At 44.2% G+C, this 20,306-nt stretch overlaps 1 protein-coding gene across 2 annotated transcripts in view; it reads right to left on the minus strand.

Moving 5' to 3' along the window:
• Window positions 1-20,306, minus strand: part of sev (receptor protein-tyrosine kinase sevenless) — a 176,841-nt gene that overhangs the window by 36,448 nt on the left and 120,087 nt on the right. For both annotated transcript variants that reach the window (XM_037425230.2, XM_075895732.1), the window contains exons 5-20: window positions 20,156-20,216; window positions 18,414-18,637; window positions 17,098-17,182; window positions 16,215-16,366; window positions 15,404-15,557; window positions 13,600-13,725; window positions 12,807-12,988; window positions 11,739-11,833; window positions 10,726-11,159; window positions 6,814-6,906; window positions 4,724-4,933; window positions 3,974-4,099; window positions 2,988-3,163; window positions 1,651-1,840; window positions 980-1,133; window positions 315-481 (exon numbers count right to left, since the gene is read on the minus strand). In XM_037425230.2, coding sequence (XP_037281127.2) covers window positions 315-481; window positions 980-1,133; window positions 1,651-1,840; window positions 2,988-3,163; window positions 3,974-4,099; window positions 4,724-4,933; window positions 6,814-6,906; window positions 10,726-11,159; window positions 11,739-11,833; window positions 12,807-12,988; window positions 13,600-13,725; window positions 15,404-15,557; window positions 16,215-16,366; window positions 17,098-17,182; window positions 18,414-18,637; window positions 20,156-20,216 — 2,629 coding nt within the window. The remainder of the gene's footprint in view (window positions 1-314; window positions 482-979; window positions 1,134-1,650; window positions 1,841-2,987; window positions 3,164-3,973; window positions 4,100-4,723; window positions 4,934-6,813; window positions 6,907-10,725; window positions 11,160-11,738; window positions 11,834-12,806; window positions 12,989-13,599; window positions 13,726-15,403; window positions 15,558-16,214; window positions 16,367-17,097; window positions 17,183-18,413; window positions 18,638-20,155; window positions 20,217-20,306) is intronic.

Raw genomic sequence — 20,306 nt, forward strand, 5'->3', positions numbered from 1 at the left:
ACAGCTTTGTGCCGTTATTCTGGTAACTTGATTCGACAAATTATTCAGCAAATCACCAATATACTATTTACCAAACTATGTCCCGAAATACCAGTTTCGCACGTTATTTACTTTATTGATCGTAAACGCTGGTGGTACGCTTATGCGAAGCAAAAGCGCCTCTTGTGCACATGCGTCCACCTGAGAAGAAAGCTGGAATACATATTTATCAGCCCAACCTCCCGGCATTTTTTACAACAAATTTTCCTCTGCATTAGATGCAATCTACTCCGAAATTCAAATATAAGCAAACAATAATAGAGACGATATCTTGCCTGGATAAGGCTGTAGGGATGAGTCGACAACGGCCAAAGCCTTCAGTTCGAAGAGACCCAGGCCCTTGAGCGTGGCAACGCTCTGACCGAGCATGTTAGAAATGACAGCCTGCTTCTCCTGGTGGATCCAGTAGAGCCGGTCACTGAAGTACCACACCGGCCCCTTCCTGAAATGAAAAAGAAGATGATCAAAAACAGGCTGCCAACCCGAGTGTATCGTCGAAATAGTTTTGCTGCCTTGACATAAGGTTTTACGTGCAAGGTCCGTGATTCAGGTTTTGAGATAGGAGATTTCGTTGCGGGGTAGCTTCGAAACAGAAGTGCAAACAAAGTTCTCATAAACGGCCTACCTTTGAAAATCTATGCGAAATTTGGGTATTCATCGAAGTTAAACAGATATATCACTACAAATCGTCCTTCTGTTACATGTCTTAGATATCATAAAGATATGCTGCGCACGTAACTGGAAGCGCCTATGAACTGCCGGGTGATTACGCTAGCATTGATGTCGGTCATTCGGGGAAAATAAACATGTCAATGTATTTGCAACTTCATGTGTGTGCGTGTGGAGAAACAGTCAGATGTTCTTTATATTTTGAACAAAAGTTATAACATCTACCTGGTAGATGGACTAAAGTCGAACATAATCATTGTCCTCCACTCACATTTCACTTTCACTTAGAGGTCCGATGATCTTCCCGGCGATATGGTTGTCCTGGACGTCTTTTCTCATGGGGGCTTGAAAAAGCTTCGATCCTTCGAAGCTCCTAACCATCCAGTACACCTTTCTGTTGCCGACGTCGAGCGTAAGCCCCATTACTGAAATCGACACAGCGATTCCGTGATGAATCAAAATGTTCACTTTGTTTCGAAATACGTACTGGATACGGTAGCGAAATAGAGTGATACAAGAAATTGTGATATAAAAAGGCGTGGACAATCGTTTACTGTCTGTGAAAACAAATATTATGCCCATGCATTATTTTGTTTTATCGACTGCGACTTTTATATAGCACGTTTTTTTTAGTAATAACACTTTTAAACTGATGCAGTAAACAAGTAGGTGCGAAAACAACAAATATTTTTTTTATTAGGTGTTTTTACTATTGAGCAGAACAACTCACTGATTTTATATCAGCATCAAGAGTATCTTGATCTCACTGTTATATACACATCTTGCGTAACAACTTTCATTGAGAGCAGAACGCGGTATATATCTTACAACACGGTGCAGACTTATATTGACTAACCTAAGTCTTTTCGCTTGCATGACCTGCATAAATGACTCCATGTAGCGTTTTCATGCAAGTCAGGTTACACTCTCCCGGAGGCTCACCTTGCTTTCCGGAGAAGAGTCCAGTCTGAAAGAAAGAAAGCCTGTCGTCGCCGTTGAGGCGGGAGCATTCCACGCTGTGCGAAGTAGCCCAGTAGAGATAGCCGGCCAGCGAGTCGACGGCTATCTCTTGAGCCATCGTTAAAAAAGGAAGCGCCTCGGGGTGTGTGCCGTCCAGGTTGGAACGGGATATCTGCGAGGCGAAGGCGCAGAAAAGCGTCAAGTACAGCATGGAATCTCTTCACGCACAAAGAGTTAGAGCTTGAAACAGTACGGGAAAAACCTGCACACACCTGTTGGTGTGTTCGAGGTGAAGTACCATAGCTGCCAGTTACTTGAGTTCAAGAATTCTCGCTCTATTCTTTAACGTAAGTCTGGAGAAGCGTATTATTACATGCCTACACTGCTATAAAAAGTGTGAGAAATGATTAGAAGGTCTAGCTGCAGCAAAACGATGTGCAGATGTTCAACCTACAGTTTACATACTCAAGGAGATAGCAATACTCAAGGACATAGCAAAGAAAGTGGTAAAGCAGAGAAACGAGAAAAAAAAGTATATCTGTTGATAACAACCCGTAATTCGGCCCGCAGCTTCAGTTTCAAGTAAGTGCCAAGTACTAAAGTAGACGTATATAGCATATTGTTATACATTATCGCGTCCCGCAAGCACAAAAAAGCACATTTTCGACAAATATTTTTACGAGAACAGGCAGCCACACACTTTTATGTTTTCTGCAAAAGTCGTACTGTAGATAGGAACGTCGACGTGCAGCATTCATAACACGGTAACTTCCATTGAGCATGCGAAAAAGTTACACCATCTCCCACTGAAGGGAACCATGTGAAGATAAGAAGCAGCTCTGGCGTTCGCTTGTGTGTTCATGTGTATGTTTCTGTGTATGTTTCATTTAGGTGTGGAATTCTGTATGTGTTCTGAACCGCTTATTTTATCCTCCACCCATTTGTACACATTACCGAGTGTGTGCCGAAAAGTGAACATCCAACGATGCTAGGAGAATGCAACAGAGCGAGCGCGCGTAGCAATATACACGAGCGCACAGCTGTGCCGGAGAGATAGACGGGATATGATAAACGAATCGGAGGCAGTGCTCTGCCACCTCCTCCACCCCACCTCCTCGCGCTCCCGTGAGGAGAGGATCCCCTCACCTACTCGCGCTCACGCGAGGAGACGGAGTTAGTTGGCGCATGTGTAGTGGGGGAGGCGGACGGTCGCCGAGGGACAGACACAGGCCCGAGCAAAAGCTGCTTCGCACCTGAAAAATACTATCGTAACGTCGAGCTGATCCTCGCGTGGGCGATATTCAAACCAGTTGCCTCACCATTTGCCGGAGCGGACTCGACCAGTACAGTTTCGGTGCCAACCAGTCGACTGCCACAGCAGCCGCGTGGCTTATGTTGGGCATTCGCTCCAGGGAGAAATGAGACGACACGTTGTAGGTGTATACCGTCGAGGTGTTGGTGTTCAGAAAGAGCTGGTTCTGATACCAAGCGATATCTGAAAAAAAAAGTAACCAGAATCGTTTAACGTCATGGACAGAAGATATATGAGAATTATTCTTCAAAAGGCAGTGAACACAATTACAAAATAAAACGAGAGCAAAGGAACGCCATGACAACTATTATTTACCAATTTATAATATTATAGTAATAATTTCCGGGGTTTTGCGTCCCAGAATCCCAATATGATTTTGAAAGACGCCGTAGTGGAGAGCTCGGCAAAGTTTGACCCTCTAGTCTCCCTAAACGTGCATAGACATCTCACAGTACACGGGCCTCTACCATTTAGCATCCATTGAAATGCGACCTTTGTGCCTGGCATCGAACCCAATACCTTTGAGTCAGCAGCCGGACACCACAGCCATTGTTCTTCGGAGACTGACGACAACTAATAATTTACTTTTATGTAATAAGCAGACTAAAACACGAAAAACACCACGCAACCACCAAAGTGTTTTATTTTTCGTTAAAACGAATAAAGGTTAGGGCTAGTGCCATTTTCAAGATCAGGCCAACGCGTAAAAAAGCATTTTCATTTCATCGGCACATTCTCTGAAGCATCGTACACCCGAATCAACACAGAAGCACACATACGTTTCACCCGTTAATGCGCAAATCAAGGTGAGCTTAACAGCAATGAGGCTCTTTTAAATGCATTACCAGTTGGACTACTATGAAGCAAACCCACTGGTTAGGGTGCTTTGCCATTAAGCTCGAAAGTACTTTTCAACACGGCATTGACGCTTCTGACGTTATTCACATGAGTTTAAAACGACTGGCTTAGAAAAGAATATATTTGCGTGACTACCTGTAATGTAAGCTCCGTTGAGGCTGCTCCAATGGATCAGAGGCTGCACGCTGTCACCCACGATGTCCGACTTGAGCAGGGCTTCATTGGCGCTCCATAACATGTAGGGGAAGCCTTGCTTGGAGGCTATTTAGAAAAATACACGGCGTCACTCTTCAAGTAAAGCTGTTACATGAAACGGCAGCGTACAAGCGCAGCACACTGCCTTTTAAATCCTAACATACTGTTAATTTCCGTAAAAAACTGAAGAGAGAAGGAAAAGACAGAGTGATGCAAGGTAAGGCTAGGAAATTAACCAGATGCAGATATGGTTTGCTATCATGCACTGGGAGAAGGGACAAAAGGGCGAAAATAGAGAGATAGGCAGACACACATGCACTCCTAGTGAAGGCTAAGCAATGCGTTAGCTCTGTAATAAGGTTATGAAAGTGCTTAAAGAATTAACTTTAAGAGAATTATGACGTCTTAACTCTGTTTATCAGGGCACGTCAGTAACTCTGCCCTTTGTTTTTGTCTTTTGTTTCTACTACATGTATAAAGGGCTACGAAGTTAAGAGTCATTTGAGGCACATATGTGCAGCCCATACCTTCGTTCAAAACTTTAAAAGCAAGTATTTTTGCACCTGGATTTTAAATTACCATGTACGGTGTGGTGACAAAGGTAACGAAAACTGTTAATACGTTTCGTGAATAATTTCAACGATTAACTAATTGACGCGAGTGACTCGATCACCCTTCTGGTGCACTCACGTTTGCGTAGTGTGCGTCCCACGAAGTCCACGGACCAGGGTCCCCTTCCGCCGGCGCTGTAGGCGCGCACTTTGACCGAGTAGGCGGTGTCGGGTCGCAGGTTGCGCACCGTGGTCGTGGTGTCGCTGATGTTCATCGCGTAGATGTACACCTGCGTCGACTGGTCCTGCATGCGGACCTCGTACAGCCACTCCTGCCAGGAGCCGGCGCCTGCGAGAGTGGTCAAAAGTTTAGTTCACGGCACAATTAATACACGAGGCATTCCAGCACGATAGAAAGCATCAACCAGTCCAGTCTATGTAGTCTACGTGACTGCTCCCCGTCTTCAAAGTTTTGTTTTTTTCCTTCTTTTTTTTGTGCGTCTGCTGTGTCGTGCGATTGTACGTTGGCCACGTGAAGGGGCATTCCTCCTTGTTTATTGGCAGCTGCGATCGGCGAGCCTCCCAGGGATGCGAACATGACAAAGGAGGCAGCCCCGTTTTATTGCACGTTGCTGGTTCAAATGCAAGAGAGGGAAAACACGACACTTTGCGCATTTGTGGCCTGCAGGACGTTGCACACTGCTTCTCCGAATGGCTAAGCGAAGGACCGCACCCTCTGACTTCGTGGAACCATCAGTACCTGCGCGCGTATACGTGTGCTCGTCCCTGTGGTCGGAAGAGCAGAGCGAAAAGCGCGGGAAGAACCGTAGACGAAGTGGGAACAGCCAGCGAAGAGGGATCTGCGAATTGCGAGCGAATCGAGCGGTTCTGCGTTGTGCGTTTTTGAGCGGTTGTGCGAATAATATCGTAACAAAGTTTTCTACATTAAATACAAGCTTTCGTTTTCATCTTTTAACAGTCCGTGCGTAATGTCTTGTGTTTTCTATTCTATTTTTAGTTTTCTACAGCCATCTTTGCGAAACGCTAACACCCTCAAAGCGGTAGAGCGCTAACAGTAGTGAATAGCGGTTCCCAAGTGTGTGGCCAACATTTAGGTTTTTGTTCAGACTAACGGTCAGTCGGCTTTCTCATATCCTTCCACATTTGATAACTTCATTACTGGGCCGCACTCATTACACCCCGTTAAAATGCATCCCTTATACCGTAGCGCCGATTTCATTACTGAAATAGAATAATCAAATATCACCCAATATCGAACAAATCAACCATGCTTACAACACATGCATATTATGGCGAGCAAGTGCTGCCATGAGTTCATTTCAGCATGCAGAACATCAGTTACATATATCAGAGAAAGGAAATCATTGACGCAATAACTGCATGAGCGCTGCACCCATGCCTCGCAGTCAAGTCTTATCAAGGAAGTTGGAGCCAAGCTAGGTGATTAAAATGTAGGAAGATTAGATCCTTGGAAGCACAGTCATTGCAAATACAGCGCAGAAACGAACCCGACCATTCGAGCTTCAAGTAACGTCATATCGTTTCTTCATTATTGCAAATCACCACTGTCCTACCATATCCGGTGCGATATACAAGAGATTATCACTGACACGCTTTGATTGTAGGCCTATTGTCCATTAAAATATACCGTGTGTCTGGGCAGCGCAGATGATTCCTTAGACCTTCAGATTTATCCTAGCAATCGTTTAAGCACTATAGCATGCCTAAAGAGCCCCGTGTATTGGCTTGTATTTGCTCTAGTTTACTATTGATACACATAATTCATTTTTCCGGCATTATACCATATAAAAAAATCAGGTAATACAAGATAATGCGTATCTTTTTTGGTAAGTATTGTTGCCCTACATTTAACACAACTGCAGAAATTAATATGTTTGAAATAAACTTAACCTAAAATTGAAAACCTTGGAAAACGGATGGCACCAACTATGCCATTCTAAACAAACAAGGAGCAGATGCTTATAGTACTGACTAGGCAAACCACATTACGCTTGTCCAATAAGCTAACTCAAATAAAATTTTCAAATTCAGTCAAGAGCACGCTTCAAAGATAGGTACTACTTTTCACTACTACTGAAGAAGAATCCACTACTAAAGAAGTAAAGAATGTTTGTTGTCCGCACACCCATTGAGGGGCTGGTAGAATAGAGCATAGGGGAATTCCAAATGCAAGCATTAAATACTTACCCAGTCCCCCAAGAAGCCGTGGTTTTTCCCAAGCAATCTTAGCTAGGTCCTCCTTGAAGATGGCTTGTACTCCTTGAACTGGGTTGACAGGAACTGAGAAGGCAAAAATCAGAGGTTCGGGCATGTATTGTGACCTCTCTTTCTCTCTCCCTCTCTATCTCTCTCTCTCTCTCTCTCTCTCTCTCTCTCACACACACACACACACACAAACACACACACACACAAACACACACACACACACACACACACACACACACACACACACACACACACACGCACACACACACACACACACACACACACACACACACACACACACACACAAAGACATTGAACACAGTCACAAACAACACAGGAGCGAACAGCTCACACATCGTTTTAAAACCAAGGGTGTTTCCTCAGATGGATATCAGCTGGCTTACCTTGTGTCCTCGTGGCCTGAGGCAGCATTGAGATAGAGAGCATAACGGGTTATTTGTTAGTAATCTTCGTAAAAATAACACAACTCAGTGCGGAAGAGGTAACGTACGAAAGCGTTAGTGCCTTAATTGAGTTCACGGTTCCTTAGTTCTTAAGGCAGTGTACTTCAACGATGGTTGGGCGCTAACAGCGACTCCATCATCAGGATTGGTCATAGCCTTCTTTTAGAGCAATTTCAGCGTAAAAGGCACTTGGCAATATGGAGCAAGTTGATATTCTTGAAGCGGGAACACTTAACAACTATGACAAATCTCCATAATGTCGATAGATTTGACTTCCCCTTTCGATGCAAATCTCCAAGTTCAACTCACCATAATCGTTAGCATTTCAGTTACAAAACACAATACGATTACGAAGGGTACCTTAGTGGAGGGCTTCGGAAATTTTGACAGCCTGAGGGTCGTGCACCTAAATTTAATACACGAGCGTCTAGCAATGCTACCGTCTAGCAAACCTCCACCGAAATGCGGTGCCCTCAGTCTTGAAGGTCGGACATCTGTGGTATACTTGTATATTCTTACGTGAAGTTGACCAACGTGGAGGCGAGACGCCAGACAAGAGGGACAACCATTTCCGAAGCGCCATTAAAGTGTCAGTGAGAAGAGGGACTGCCCCACCGGCGCCAGCGTGTCGCTCGCATACTGGGCTCCGCGGACCACACGGATCGTATTACACCAGAGGCGGGAGTGGCCTCCGGCCTCCTTCCGGCCAAACCACGTCGTCGTGCGAGCGTACTGTTGTATCAGGACGCACCGGCAACCACCACAATTTCGAGCACATAAGTAAGTGGTCCGCCACGGCAGAGCAGGGTGTTGGGGTACTCGGCTGCTGACCCAAAAGTTGCAGGTTTGATCCTGCAGCCAAGGCGGTCGCATTTAGATGGACGTGACGTGGCAGATATCCATGTAGGGCGCAATGTCAATGCACGCTTAAGAACACCAGATTGTTAAAATTTCTGGAGCCCTCCACTATACGCCGTCTCTCATAATCATGTCATAGTTTTAGGATGTGAAACTCCAGCAGGTATTACCATTAAAAATAAGTGAACAGTTGTTACCGTATCAAAACAGGCTGAAATATCTATCCTGTAGCACACAGTCCTGTCGTCTTTCTTTTCTGTAGAACTCGTGCACCCCAAAGACACACGTATCTCGCGCATCTGTGCTGGTCGAAAAATTCGCGAAATGTGTAGGGCATAATGGATGATCAGTATATGTAGAAGCTGATAAATGCATGAACACACCTTCTCTGGCCTCGAACGAGAATATCTGAAGCGACATCGCAGATATCTGCGTTAGTAGCACCATCTGCACCTCTTTGTGGGTTTAGCGCATGTCTGTATATTTTCTTCGTGTTATGTCAGTAAACTTTCACTTGATGCCTAGCCGCCCATCCTGTTTGTGGGCCGACGAGATTAAAACGTTCGCAGGTATTGCGTGGCAGCGGAAAGCACAAGACCGGGTTGATTGGCAGATCATGGGAGAGGTCTTTACCCTGCAGTAGGCGTAGTCATGATGATGATGATGATGATGATGATGATGATGATGATGATGATGATGATGATGCCTAATCTGTTTACGTGTCTCTTTTATTGTTTTTTTTCTTTCGCTCTGTGCTTGATGAGATTCTCAAGTTCTACATTCACCAACTAGCTCTGCGCTGAATAGTTTTCTTTTCTGCCTTTGTCAGCTGTGCATCTAATTGCTTTTACACAATAATATGTCTTTGTTTCTTGCACCGTGAAGTTCTAGTGCGCTTGAGTTGGTAAGAATGAATATCTTATTTCGACAGTCTTCGCAAAATGTTTTGCGAAAGAATGTAAAAGATTCAGAATAGTTTCTGCTCTGCTATAAAAGAGGTTCATGCAGCTGTCTTGGTGGGAAAATATGATTCTTCAGTTCACGATAGACTAAGGAGGATTAAAATTTTAAAAATCTAGAGTGGAAGGCTTTGTAAAAGATTACCGCTAGAGGAGAAGCTCCGGTTTGCCCCCGATTTCTCTTAGAAACATGCTCGCTTCAGGTGGTGCCCTCTTGGAGATGAAGTGTTGTTGATCTGTTAGTCTGAATGGCAGGCTAATTATAGAATAAAATATCATTGTTCACGAAAACAGTAACCTTTGTGTACTCATGACTTCATCTCTAAGTTGAATTTGCTTAGACATGAATATTCAAAAAAAAAAAAGAAACTTGTAACGCCAAGTGTTAGGTCCCGTGCATGCTTTCCCAGAATATTACCCACATAGAACCGGCAGCATTGAGTGTAATACTGGTTAGGCGTGTAAGGAAAACGCCGCATTTTTCGGCTACCCACTTATCTTCTTTGCCACTGACAAGAATGAGGATTCTTGTCAGTGGCAAGAATCCTCATTCTTGTTACGCCTCCAAAGCAAGAATTACTTTGGAGGCGTAACTTCTACTCGCTTAACCTTCTTTGCTGCTGGCAAGATTGAAGTTTTTTGGATTTACTTTGGAGGCGTAACTTGTGTGTTTAAAAAAGTGTTTAACATATTTAAAGTACCTTGTATTCTACTATGGGAAAGCAGAGAGCAGTCCCGATCCAAGAATCTCCCTAATGGTGGTTAAGATGACCACGTGAGTTGTGTTTAGAAAAATTGGGCAAAGTTTCTGAGTACTAAGTACTCTACTAAGGGAGGGCATAAAGCCGTCCCGTGGGCCTCACACTTTATGGAGCCGCATCAACAAAAGCTACAGAGTTAATGAGTTCACGACGTCATGAGGCTTTTAGGAACATGGCGACAATCCGTCGTCATACACTCAGAGCGTAAGTTGGGTTTAGTAAAAAAAGGGGTAACGATTTGGAGCACTAGGTTGAGAGAGCATAAAGCCTTCCCGTGGGCCAGGCAGCTGAAAACTCAGCGTGTGCAGACAAAGGAATATTCATCTCACAACCTGCGTCGCTGTGGTGTTGCATGTATACCTTGAAAAGCCTCCCTAGTCGCCCAAGTCAACCTTCCAACTGTTTGGAGATTGCTTTTGATCTCAACAAATGTCAAGCTTTCGAATGTATTTTACACAATGTATTTTACTTACAGGAGAAGATTTGTTTTGCGAAAAACCGCAAATCAATATTTGTTGGAAAATACTACTTTAAAAGCTAGCCAGCTATGTCACAGAGCAACCGCTCGCAAATGGTCACTGGACCGAAAAAAATATGGGTTTGAATATCCAAGCCTAAACAAAAACTTCAACACTGCATCTCCAAACCTCCACTGCCACTACTATAAGCTAATGCCTTTCCCTCGCGTAAAAGGATACATGATCACCCATGCATGCACTTATACTTCCTGCAAGCTGGCTATAGGCAATCGAGCTTAACCAGGTTAGCGTCCCTGCCTTTTCTTAGGCCGTACTTTCTATCTCACTGGGAGTGTGCCGCTTAGGTGAACAATACATTCGAAATCAGGCTCACCAGGGAACGGCTGCGAAAGGGGATGAAACACGCCCAGGTAGACGAGCGGCTGTCCTTCAACGGTGTACTTGTTGTGGTAGAACTTGTCTCCCTTGTCGTGGTACTCCTCGCCGAAGGCTTCTGCCGCTGTGGTCCAGTAGAGGTTGCCGCCGTGCGAGTCTAACCGGCGAACGTCGGTGAACTGGTGACGCTGCGAGTTGCGGCGCACGTCGGTCTCGTCGCCAGCCGACAGCGACACCGACACGACGGTGTTCTGCGACTTTTTGGGCAGCAGTAGCCGGTAGTTCTTGTAGTCGACCACGAACGTCCTCAGGTCGGTGTCCTTGACCAGAAGCTGCGCCTCGCGTCTCGCGGCGGCGTTCTTCGCAATGCGCGCAAGGTCGATACGGTAGAGGCCTCCGGTGGTGCCATTTTGTAGGACCCAGTAGAGGTAGCTGCAGGATGAATAAGTGTCCGTCACTCTATGGTTATTTCCTTCCGATATATATAACAGAAACTTTATATTAGCAGGATACTACATTCCTAATGACAGCAATAAAGTGGTGTTACTTTTCGCTGATGTGGTGGTACCAAAGTTGATGATCGCAAAAGACTACTCAGCATTATCATCCCTAATGGTGTCATCCTTTTATTACTGTATTTAAATATGAAGACTCGGCAAGCTTACTTATACATTGTTATTTCGGCAATATTAGAGCTTATTTTCGATCACAGTGATGGCTTTAAAGTGTCCCTTATGTCATATTTATTTCGTTATCACACATTCTGTACGGCGTGATTCAATCGCCGATAACTTTTTTTTTTTCAATTCACCCGCATTCACATACGGCTAGGAAATGAATGTCAGTCATTGCAAGATTGTTACAAGGGAGGGGGGGGGGTTGTATTTGCACAACGCGTAATTCGAGCCTATCACCTTCCCCAGCCTTACTGGCGTGGCTAGTAAGTTTGTCATTTTATCTAGTTGCATTACGGTTCCAGTCAAAATAGAGGCAATAGATTAGACAACATACCCGTTATAAGGATCAACCTTCATTTCGCTTGGCCTTTTGTTGAATCCAGACACGGCCGTTCTGCAGTCTTGTCCAGTGAAGTTGCACCTGGTTATCTGTGGTAAAAATACGTATGAATGTGAGCGACCATAGGGCATACGCTTTTTTTGACAATTATGTGATATGACCACCTATTTCAAGAAAACATAACTCTCTCGAGGTAAGGTATCGTTAAACACAAGCTGCTCCCAATGTAATCAGCATTGTTAGCTTCAGCCATCCCCATGTAGTACAAGTTACATTAATGCGTGCTGATAGCCAATAAATAAAAAGACACATGCCAGTCATTCCTAATCCTCCTACGACATACACTGATTCGGCAGTCAGTGTGACTGTATATTGCAGCACTGATAACAAATCAACCTTTTACAACCTTCTCCTTCATCTCCCGAGATGCCAGGCGTCAATAAAAGGCTAACTGAGCCTAGGAGACACCATTTACGAATGGTCAATATATCCGCGACGAACATACTACATAGCATGCCTTAAGCTGAACTTTTGATAGTTTGCTCTTTGCTAAACGAAGATGGCATAAGCCAGTCGAGGAAGTAAATTTTTTTAGTCAAAGATTTATTATCAGAGAAGGCGAGCCGAACTGAATTTGCACCTAGTTAAAGCATGAGCGCTTAAAAATTAATAAAACTACATTGTTTCGTAAAGTTTGCGCCGAAGTGTGTGCCAATGCTGCGTAAAGCTAGGTCTCTTCTAAATCACACTGATTAGCGCCGATGATACATATGGAAGTTTCAATGCCAAATACACGTTGTCACCACAGAAAGAGTTGCAGCGGAGGGCGAAGCATTTATTCCCGCTGGCTAAATATGAACACAATACGCTTCATTATACGATCCTAAGGTAATTTAACAAATTTACATTTCTTGGCTCCCTAAGTAGTATCAAAGTACGTAAGGCTACAGTACCACCCTGTAAAGCGTTAAAAAGAATCAATCTGCGACAAATCCTGAAAACTGCACACGTGTGGAAGAGTGGCTTCAACGAAAAATCCACCAGCGGTACTCGTGTGCTCACCTGGCCGTCTTCGAGAATGTAGAGCAGCTGATTCAACCAATCGACCGATAGGAGACCGGGGTGACTAGAGCCGTTGTGCAAGATTGGGCTGTAGCGAAACTTTTCCGACAGGTCGACGCGGTAGATGGTGCCCGAGCTGTCGGCCACGAAGAGCACGTTCTGAGACACGTGCATGGCGACGCCTGCGGGAAAAACAAAAATCGAGGAGAAGGCATCGGCGCAACAGTTAACATGGACAGCACAGATAGAATAAGAAAGAGAGATGATGAAAGATGGGCAATCTATTTGTGAGCAGTTGCATACATTTTTGCAGAGAAACCTTATGCAACCAACTCTATTCAACAAAGCCAAATAAAAAATGCGTGTAATCACATGCAATGTTTAGAGCTAATCGTCAGTACTTCATCATACGTGCAGCGTAGTAATATAATATTTGTTAGGGGTTTGCATCCCGCAACCACGATATGATCATGAGACACTGTAGCGTAGGTCTCCGGAAATTTCGACCAATTGGCGTTCCTTGTAACACAGGGTCAGCATCACAAATAACATTTAGACGACCACGATCAGTAATAGCTCCGACTTGTGGCAGACCCCGAAAGAGATGATCTTTAGATTAAACAAGCATTTGGAAAAGTGAGGCGTAAAGGCAGCAATTAGAATAATGCAGATCACCTGGGTGTGCAGTAGCAGAACCCAAATCTTGATGACAAAGAAGGTGATATGTACTTAATATCCAAAAAAAACGAGAATGATTCGCGAGCATAAATGACCATATAAGCAATACACTTACCAGTTATTTCTATTGAATGCGATGGAGTGTAGAATTCTGCCACCGGTGGGTCCAGGATGCTCAGTCCTTGTCTCAGCACTTGCCATTTTGTTGCGATGATGAGGAATGGTTCAGGAATAGGTATCACTGCAGAAGGGCATCATGTAATCTTTAAAGCAAGATAAACGCATGCCAGCCACACAGGATTCGTAAACAAGAGCGAGATTTACAAGTAAATCAAGGCATATTCTGTAAAAGTTCAAAGGGCTGCCGAGAAAGTAATAACGAAAGCAAACTAGTACCATTTTACACAACGTCTGAACGGAAACTGCTTTTAGTGAAGTAGACACTAACAAATCTGTAAGCTCAAGTCACACACAAATGGAGGTTAAACAAGCTAATACATTAAATATTCACTTACTACTTGTAGCTCAGCTTTTGTTCAAAACCTACAACCCACTTAGATCATAATGCTGAAGAATAAAAACAAGAGGCTGGAAGCACAACCTCGATAATTGGCGCATGATAGTTATGTCCAGCTTGAGGCTTAAGCCTAGTCTCGTGTAAATATTGTGACTATGGTGGTAGAATATGTTCCATGCTGAGTATTTGTGTTAAAAACATCCCAGCAACAAAATCTATTATTAGCAGCTTAAACGAAATCCTCTGAAGCGTTTCATTCTCAGATATCCCAATATAGCTTCTCTGTGCCGCCGATTTGCCCAGATAATGAGAGCCCCAGTCGAGGTTCCTACAAAGAAATAATTGCTAGATGCATACACTTTGTCTCTTTCTACAGTGGACTATATTTCTTGCGTGCCTTCATCACCCCTTGAAGGGGCCCTGCAACACTTTTTGAGCATGGTCAGAAAACGCTGCCGAGAACATGTGAGCCAAATGTTACAGCGCAATAACTTATCAAGGTCAGCTAAAGATTGCATTCTATTCTCTCAAGAAATGACAGAAGGGGCTCAAACATCACTCTTAGAAGGCTATATGTCAGCCATTGGCTGATTTAAACATGGTGCGCTCGCTCGTTACAGAGATTGCCGCGGGATGCCGTCACTTGTCCACGCGTGTGTGCGTGATCGCACTGAAAAAAAAAACGCATATTCGAAAAAAAAAGAAAAGAAGTGCTCAAGGTCACGAGGCGCACGTGTCGTATTTTCTTTACCTCTGCCATCTCTTTGTGCTTAGCTTCCAGCGCTTTCGTCGGGACGAGAGAAGAAAGAATGCGATTTCAGCGTGCGACAAATCTTTGTGACTCCGCTCGTACTGGACGAATTCTTAAAATTTTTGCGGTATTGAATTTGTAAGGCAATAAGCTCTTCCTGTGAATGCATTCTATGGTTACTTTAAAAAATGTTCTAGGGCGCATTTGAGTCAATTTTATTTTTTATGCTTCACGAGGCAAGCAAGCTATCTAGGCATATACACACTGATTGCAAAAATTACTATGCAGCCACTTGTGCGGCCAAGTGCCTCGTAAAAAAGCAAGCTTTGGAAAGGCAAACATTGAGTAAAACATGTTCAGAAGTTGTAACATGTCACCACCCCCCACCACCCACTAAAAAATGGGGCTAGCGACATCGGTTAGTTCTTTGCCTTCCTGATAATCAGCGCGCGAAATATGGAGCATGCAGAAAAAAGCTAGAGTGCGAGCTTTCTGTGTGTGCTCTATCAGTCTGGTTCTGATTTTTCCAGTGTCATCCATTTCAACACACCCGCCTTTTTTATCTTACTGCAATTGTGTGCATATTGTCGGTTTAGCACACGAGGGGCTTGGTTCTGCGGAAACGTTAAAGGAACGCTGCTCTGTACTTACTGTTGCTGACGCTCTGTGGTGGCGTCGTGATGTTGCGCTTGTCAGCCGGTCCCATACCGAGGTTGTTGTTGGTAGCCACTGACACTGTGTACAGAACTTCCGGTCGGAGGCCACTGAACATGAAGTACAGGCCACCGGACACGTCCGAGACGTCCTGCAATAGCGATTCGAATAAGTTAAGAACGCTGGGTTACTTATCAGAACAAGAATATCGAGGATTAAATATCGTCAGAGTAACGCAGACATCCTATGAAAAGCACAGATACCGCGGAGAAAATCCTCGGCAAATATTTCGATTTTGCAGAACTTCGCTGAGCGTTCCGGAACTTTGCCTTTATTGTTGTGACACATTCCTTCAAAACGTAACTCGCCGGTCATAAAATCAAGATAACTGGACATCATAGTTTGAAATAAATAGTAATAGTACAGAGACTATAAGTGAGAGAGTCGGAGACATATTGCACACTTGAAAAGCTGCTTTAAAGTGATATGCTTGAACGATCCCTCCCGATCCTAATTTGAGTCACTACGCTGCACTGTTAGCAGATATTTAAGTGCGGACCAGTGTACACGGTCATTGCAAAGCATTGAGATGAAATCAGTTAGGCAGATTCTCTCAAGCAACACAAACTGGTTTTGCTTTCACGTCGAGTCTCTCCACTTAATAAGTTTACGAGTGCTGCTGACAAATTGGAGAGCACGAAGACGATGGCGTTTTACTGTGTGCCGAGAAAGTTGTTAACGGAGTTCCGGTTACCGAAATCTGCCATCCTCGTTTGAATTTGTGTTAAGTGGCATAAAGAGGACGCACTTTGACAGTTGTAAATCCGCTGGGCTGTTCCACGAGGTACAAAGCATAGGAGAGGATCGGTCCATTCGGGAACAGTGGAGGGTCCCAGCTGACCGCGATGCTCCGAGGGCCGACAGTAGTGAGGCTGGTGATCTTTGGTGGGGTCGAAGGAACTGGGCACGTGAAATCAAGAGTGACAACGTGTACCACTGAGGTACAGTAACTCTATCGAAAGGGGTATATTTTTTATATCTTTTGCTCCCTGGAACCCTGGAATCTGAATCGCTTGTCCCGCATATTGCTGTTTTTAGGTATGTCCTTAATTGTGATTAATAGGCCCTTTATGTAGTGTTACATGATATTGAATGTCATTGTCGTATCAAATGGTTTGTTTTCTTTGAGAAGGTATCTCAAGGAGTATTCACTCCAGAACCACATTGCACATCAATGCTCAACTTGTAGTTGATATATACCATCCTAACGACGTGGGAATACTCGTTTTTCAGTACATTCACTTTATTCGCAAAAAAAAATTGTTGGGAAAGCAAGGTAAAACTGCAAGGTAATCCTTATTTTAGCTTCGGTCTTGTGATTAGTTTTTTTTTGCCCTTAATCTGACGACTTAAAAGTAGCAATTTTTATATCTTTTTACAGTCACCCATTATTACTTATGGACAACATACCTTCTGAAGAACATATAGGCGGAATAGAAGAGCGATTGTTCTACAGAAGGTGTTCGGTGCTAAAACACTATGTGTTGGGCACGTCGCTAGGAGTGCACCGTAAAGAAATGTAGTTGAAAATTTTCCGCAATGTTAGCAGTTTCTCATTTAAGGAATACTGTCATTTTGTGCACGAGATTGCTATTCACTTTATCTTTCAGTGAAGAAGGCTTGCGCATTACCTCCATGCGGCTCGGTAGATATGACGACGCTGGGCTGCGAAAACAGGGGACTTTGGTTTGGCAGAAGAATCCAGGCAACTCGGAACTGCAAAGAAGGTATACAAAGGTGGGGTAAGCTTGACGTTTTATTCCATTTGCGCCCAACTAAAACCTACAGACTCCCTCTTCAATGTCCTAATAAATTGATCAAGCTGCAAACCCAAATTGAAATTACCGCGTCGAGTTTGACAAAGATGTTCCCGAGACAGTCGCGTCCATAGGCCAGCAAAATGCAACTTCTGCCGTCTTCTTGAGAGGAGCCCAGCCAGCGAACGGTCGAGGGGAGGAGCGAGTGAACGAGTGAGTGGGGCGCCAGCGTTCTCGGCTCGGCGTTGTCGTTCCAGAGTGGCATCTCGAGCACATGTTTCCCGATGTCATTGAGAGGCTCCCCGCCAGCGAACGGTCGAGAGTGAGGCGCGAGCGGACTAGAGCAACGCCGACTGACTAGAGTGGGGCGCAGGGAGGAGAGAGATAGAACGGCGAGAGAAGGAGTGGCAAAGCACTGCACCTACCCTCTCCTGCACTCTTTCAGGTCACATACTCCAGTTTCTAGGAGCAAGGATTAGCACGTGCGCTCGCAGCTGTTGCTATGACAGAGGGAGTGAGAGCAAAGAGACCCACCGATGCGCGGACGCTGCGGATAACGCCGGATGCCTGACGTAGCCCGACTAAGAAATGCACTCGCATTCGAAATATTGAAGCCATAAAACAACGACTGGATGCGTGGCCGCTACATAACGGTATGACGTATAGACGATTTTACATTCGACAAAAGGGCGCTGTAGTGCTGGGCTGTTCAACAAATGTTTGCTTACTTTTGTATGCAGTGACGAGAAATGAATAAGCTCACTAAATGCTGAAAGCAACAAACCAGCTGTTTTCAAGAGCATGCGTCTACTGCAGTACTGGTTGTTGTAAAAGATACGGAAATGTCTAGTTAACTCAATGTAGCGGCATGAAAACCTATTGGTAAAGTGCGCTATACGAGTAGCGCTTCCTTTTCCGTTCTCGGTGAGTACGTTATGTCTAAAAGGTCACGTGATGTGCCGATTCTGTGAGGCAAAAAACCGAGGTGAGAGGTGTCAGCGTAAAGCTTCCCTTGCCCACGATGGCTGCGCGACGTAATGATGTTGAATGACGTAATGTTTCTGGTTTATGGCGTAATTATCTGTAATGTAATGCTCCTAGCTGCGACGCAATACTCCGCGACGTTATGCTGCTGGCTTTATTTTTTCCCGATTGACCACGAAGCCGTTGATTGCCAGTTAAGAGCTCACCCTGTATTTCGTGTAAGGTCTGAGTCCCTGAATTCGCAGTACGTTTTTGGCGAGCGGGAGGTCAGGCCTGTAGTACTCCCAGTCGCTGGGCAGGGCCTCGTATTTCCATTGCACCAGGTAGGTGACGTTGGGTGCCAGCGGCGACGTCTTCCAGCGAATGGTCACCGTGTCATGGGTTCGCGAGTCGGCCACCAGGTAAGGCGGAAGCGGCTGGCCGATTTGTGCTGCATGGTGACAAAAAATTATAACAAAATAAAGAGTCAGGTAATAGGTCGGGAATTGCAATTGTCATCACACTGTTTACTACACACGATTGATTCAGCTGAATTATGTTCATTACCCTAATTAATAACTTGATGGATGCTTATTGTTGAATCGTGATATCAGACAAAAATATCAACCTGAAAATGTTATTTTTTTATAGTTATCAAGATAAGTGGTCGATCAAAAGCACAATAGCAATGCGATTCCTTTATTAAAACAATACGTGCTTAATCCCTTTCCAAGTTGCTTGATTCTTGCACGTGCCAGGCGTCTGAGGAAAAACTTGTACATTAAGGGGACGTTCCCTTATTGCCCAATCATAACTAATCATTGAGCTCGCTATTTGGACATAGACAATTTATTTGTCAATTGGTCCTTCAACGGAAGACAAAATACCAGGACCGGAGCAAAAATACACTTACTTTCTAGGAGCTGACAATGGCTGCGACCCTGACTACATTTGGCAAATAACGTTTTATTGAAACAAAACATGTCAATAAAAAGTGACCTAATAAGCTATTTTACATCAACAACAATTAAAAGATATTTCTGTTTCTTTTATTATTGCGTCATACACTAAATCTTCAGTCACACACACTTCTCAAAAGCGACCCTTGATGCGATAATTTGGAAGGTTATATTAAAAACACGTGAATGATGTTTGCTACTGAAAACACTAACTCAGCCGTGATTAGTGACGAGCTCACAGACAGAGAAAATGAATATAGTAAAGGGTAGAGTTTTGCCTTATACCACAATATTAACGAGAACTGTAGCCTACGTGAAGCCATTAGGCCGAAATACGGGTGTCCCACACTCACCGCAATGGCAACCTGCGACGCTGACTGACATTCCCGCATTTAATGCACATACGTAGCCCATAAAAGTGGATGGGAGATAGCCGCCGTGATAGCTCAGTTGGTAGAGCATCGGACGGGTTATTCGATGGTGGCAAGTTCAGTCCCTGCCCACGGCAAGTTATCCTTTCGTCTACTTTTTTTTCTTTAGATTTACGTTAATATTGCTTTCGATATCATTCCCTATACTTTCCATGGCAAAATTATCTGTCCGTTCTCGTTAATATTGTTTCTAATAAAAAGAAAACGAGCCCTTAAATTTACCTTTCCGGCCTTATGCCACAGATCGACATGATCCGCCTGCACGGGAGGCCATATTCTTTCTGAAGCGTTCCATATGTAATTTTCATAATTTCATATGCTTTTTTATGAAATCCGTATTATACAAAGTATACCTATGCTTTCCATATACTTCCCCTTTAGTTCCGTAATAATTTCGCTGAAACCTATAGGAATACTGAAATGATACAGGGGAAGTTTAACTAGGCTACTATAGGGCATTATGGGTCTGTACGTTCGTCATGCATCGCGATGAGCTTACACTAAGATTTATGATAATTTCAAGTGAAGTTGAACAGCCACTCGACCGCACAAAGACCACATAAATAATGACGTCATCACCTTTTACATGTCGTAGGTATTCCGTTACTGCCAGGTTGCAACCCATAAGACAGAATAGGTCCTGAAAAACAAACCACGGAAAGAGTGCAAATTATCACACGAGCAGAGGAAAACAGCGTATTTTTCAATTGGCTGGTTTCAATGCTGGCAA

This window comes from Rhipicephalus microplus, chromosome 5 (assembly GCF_043290135.1).
Source record: "Rhipicephalus microplus isolate Deutch F79 chromosome 5, USDA_Rmic, whole genome shotgun sequence".
Classification (NCBI taxonomy): domain Eukaryota; kingdom Metazoa; phylum Arthropoda; class Arachnida; order Ixodida; family Ixodidae; genus Rhipicephalus; species Rhipicephalus microplus.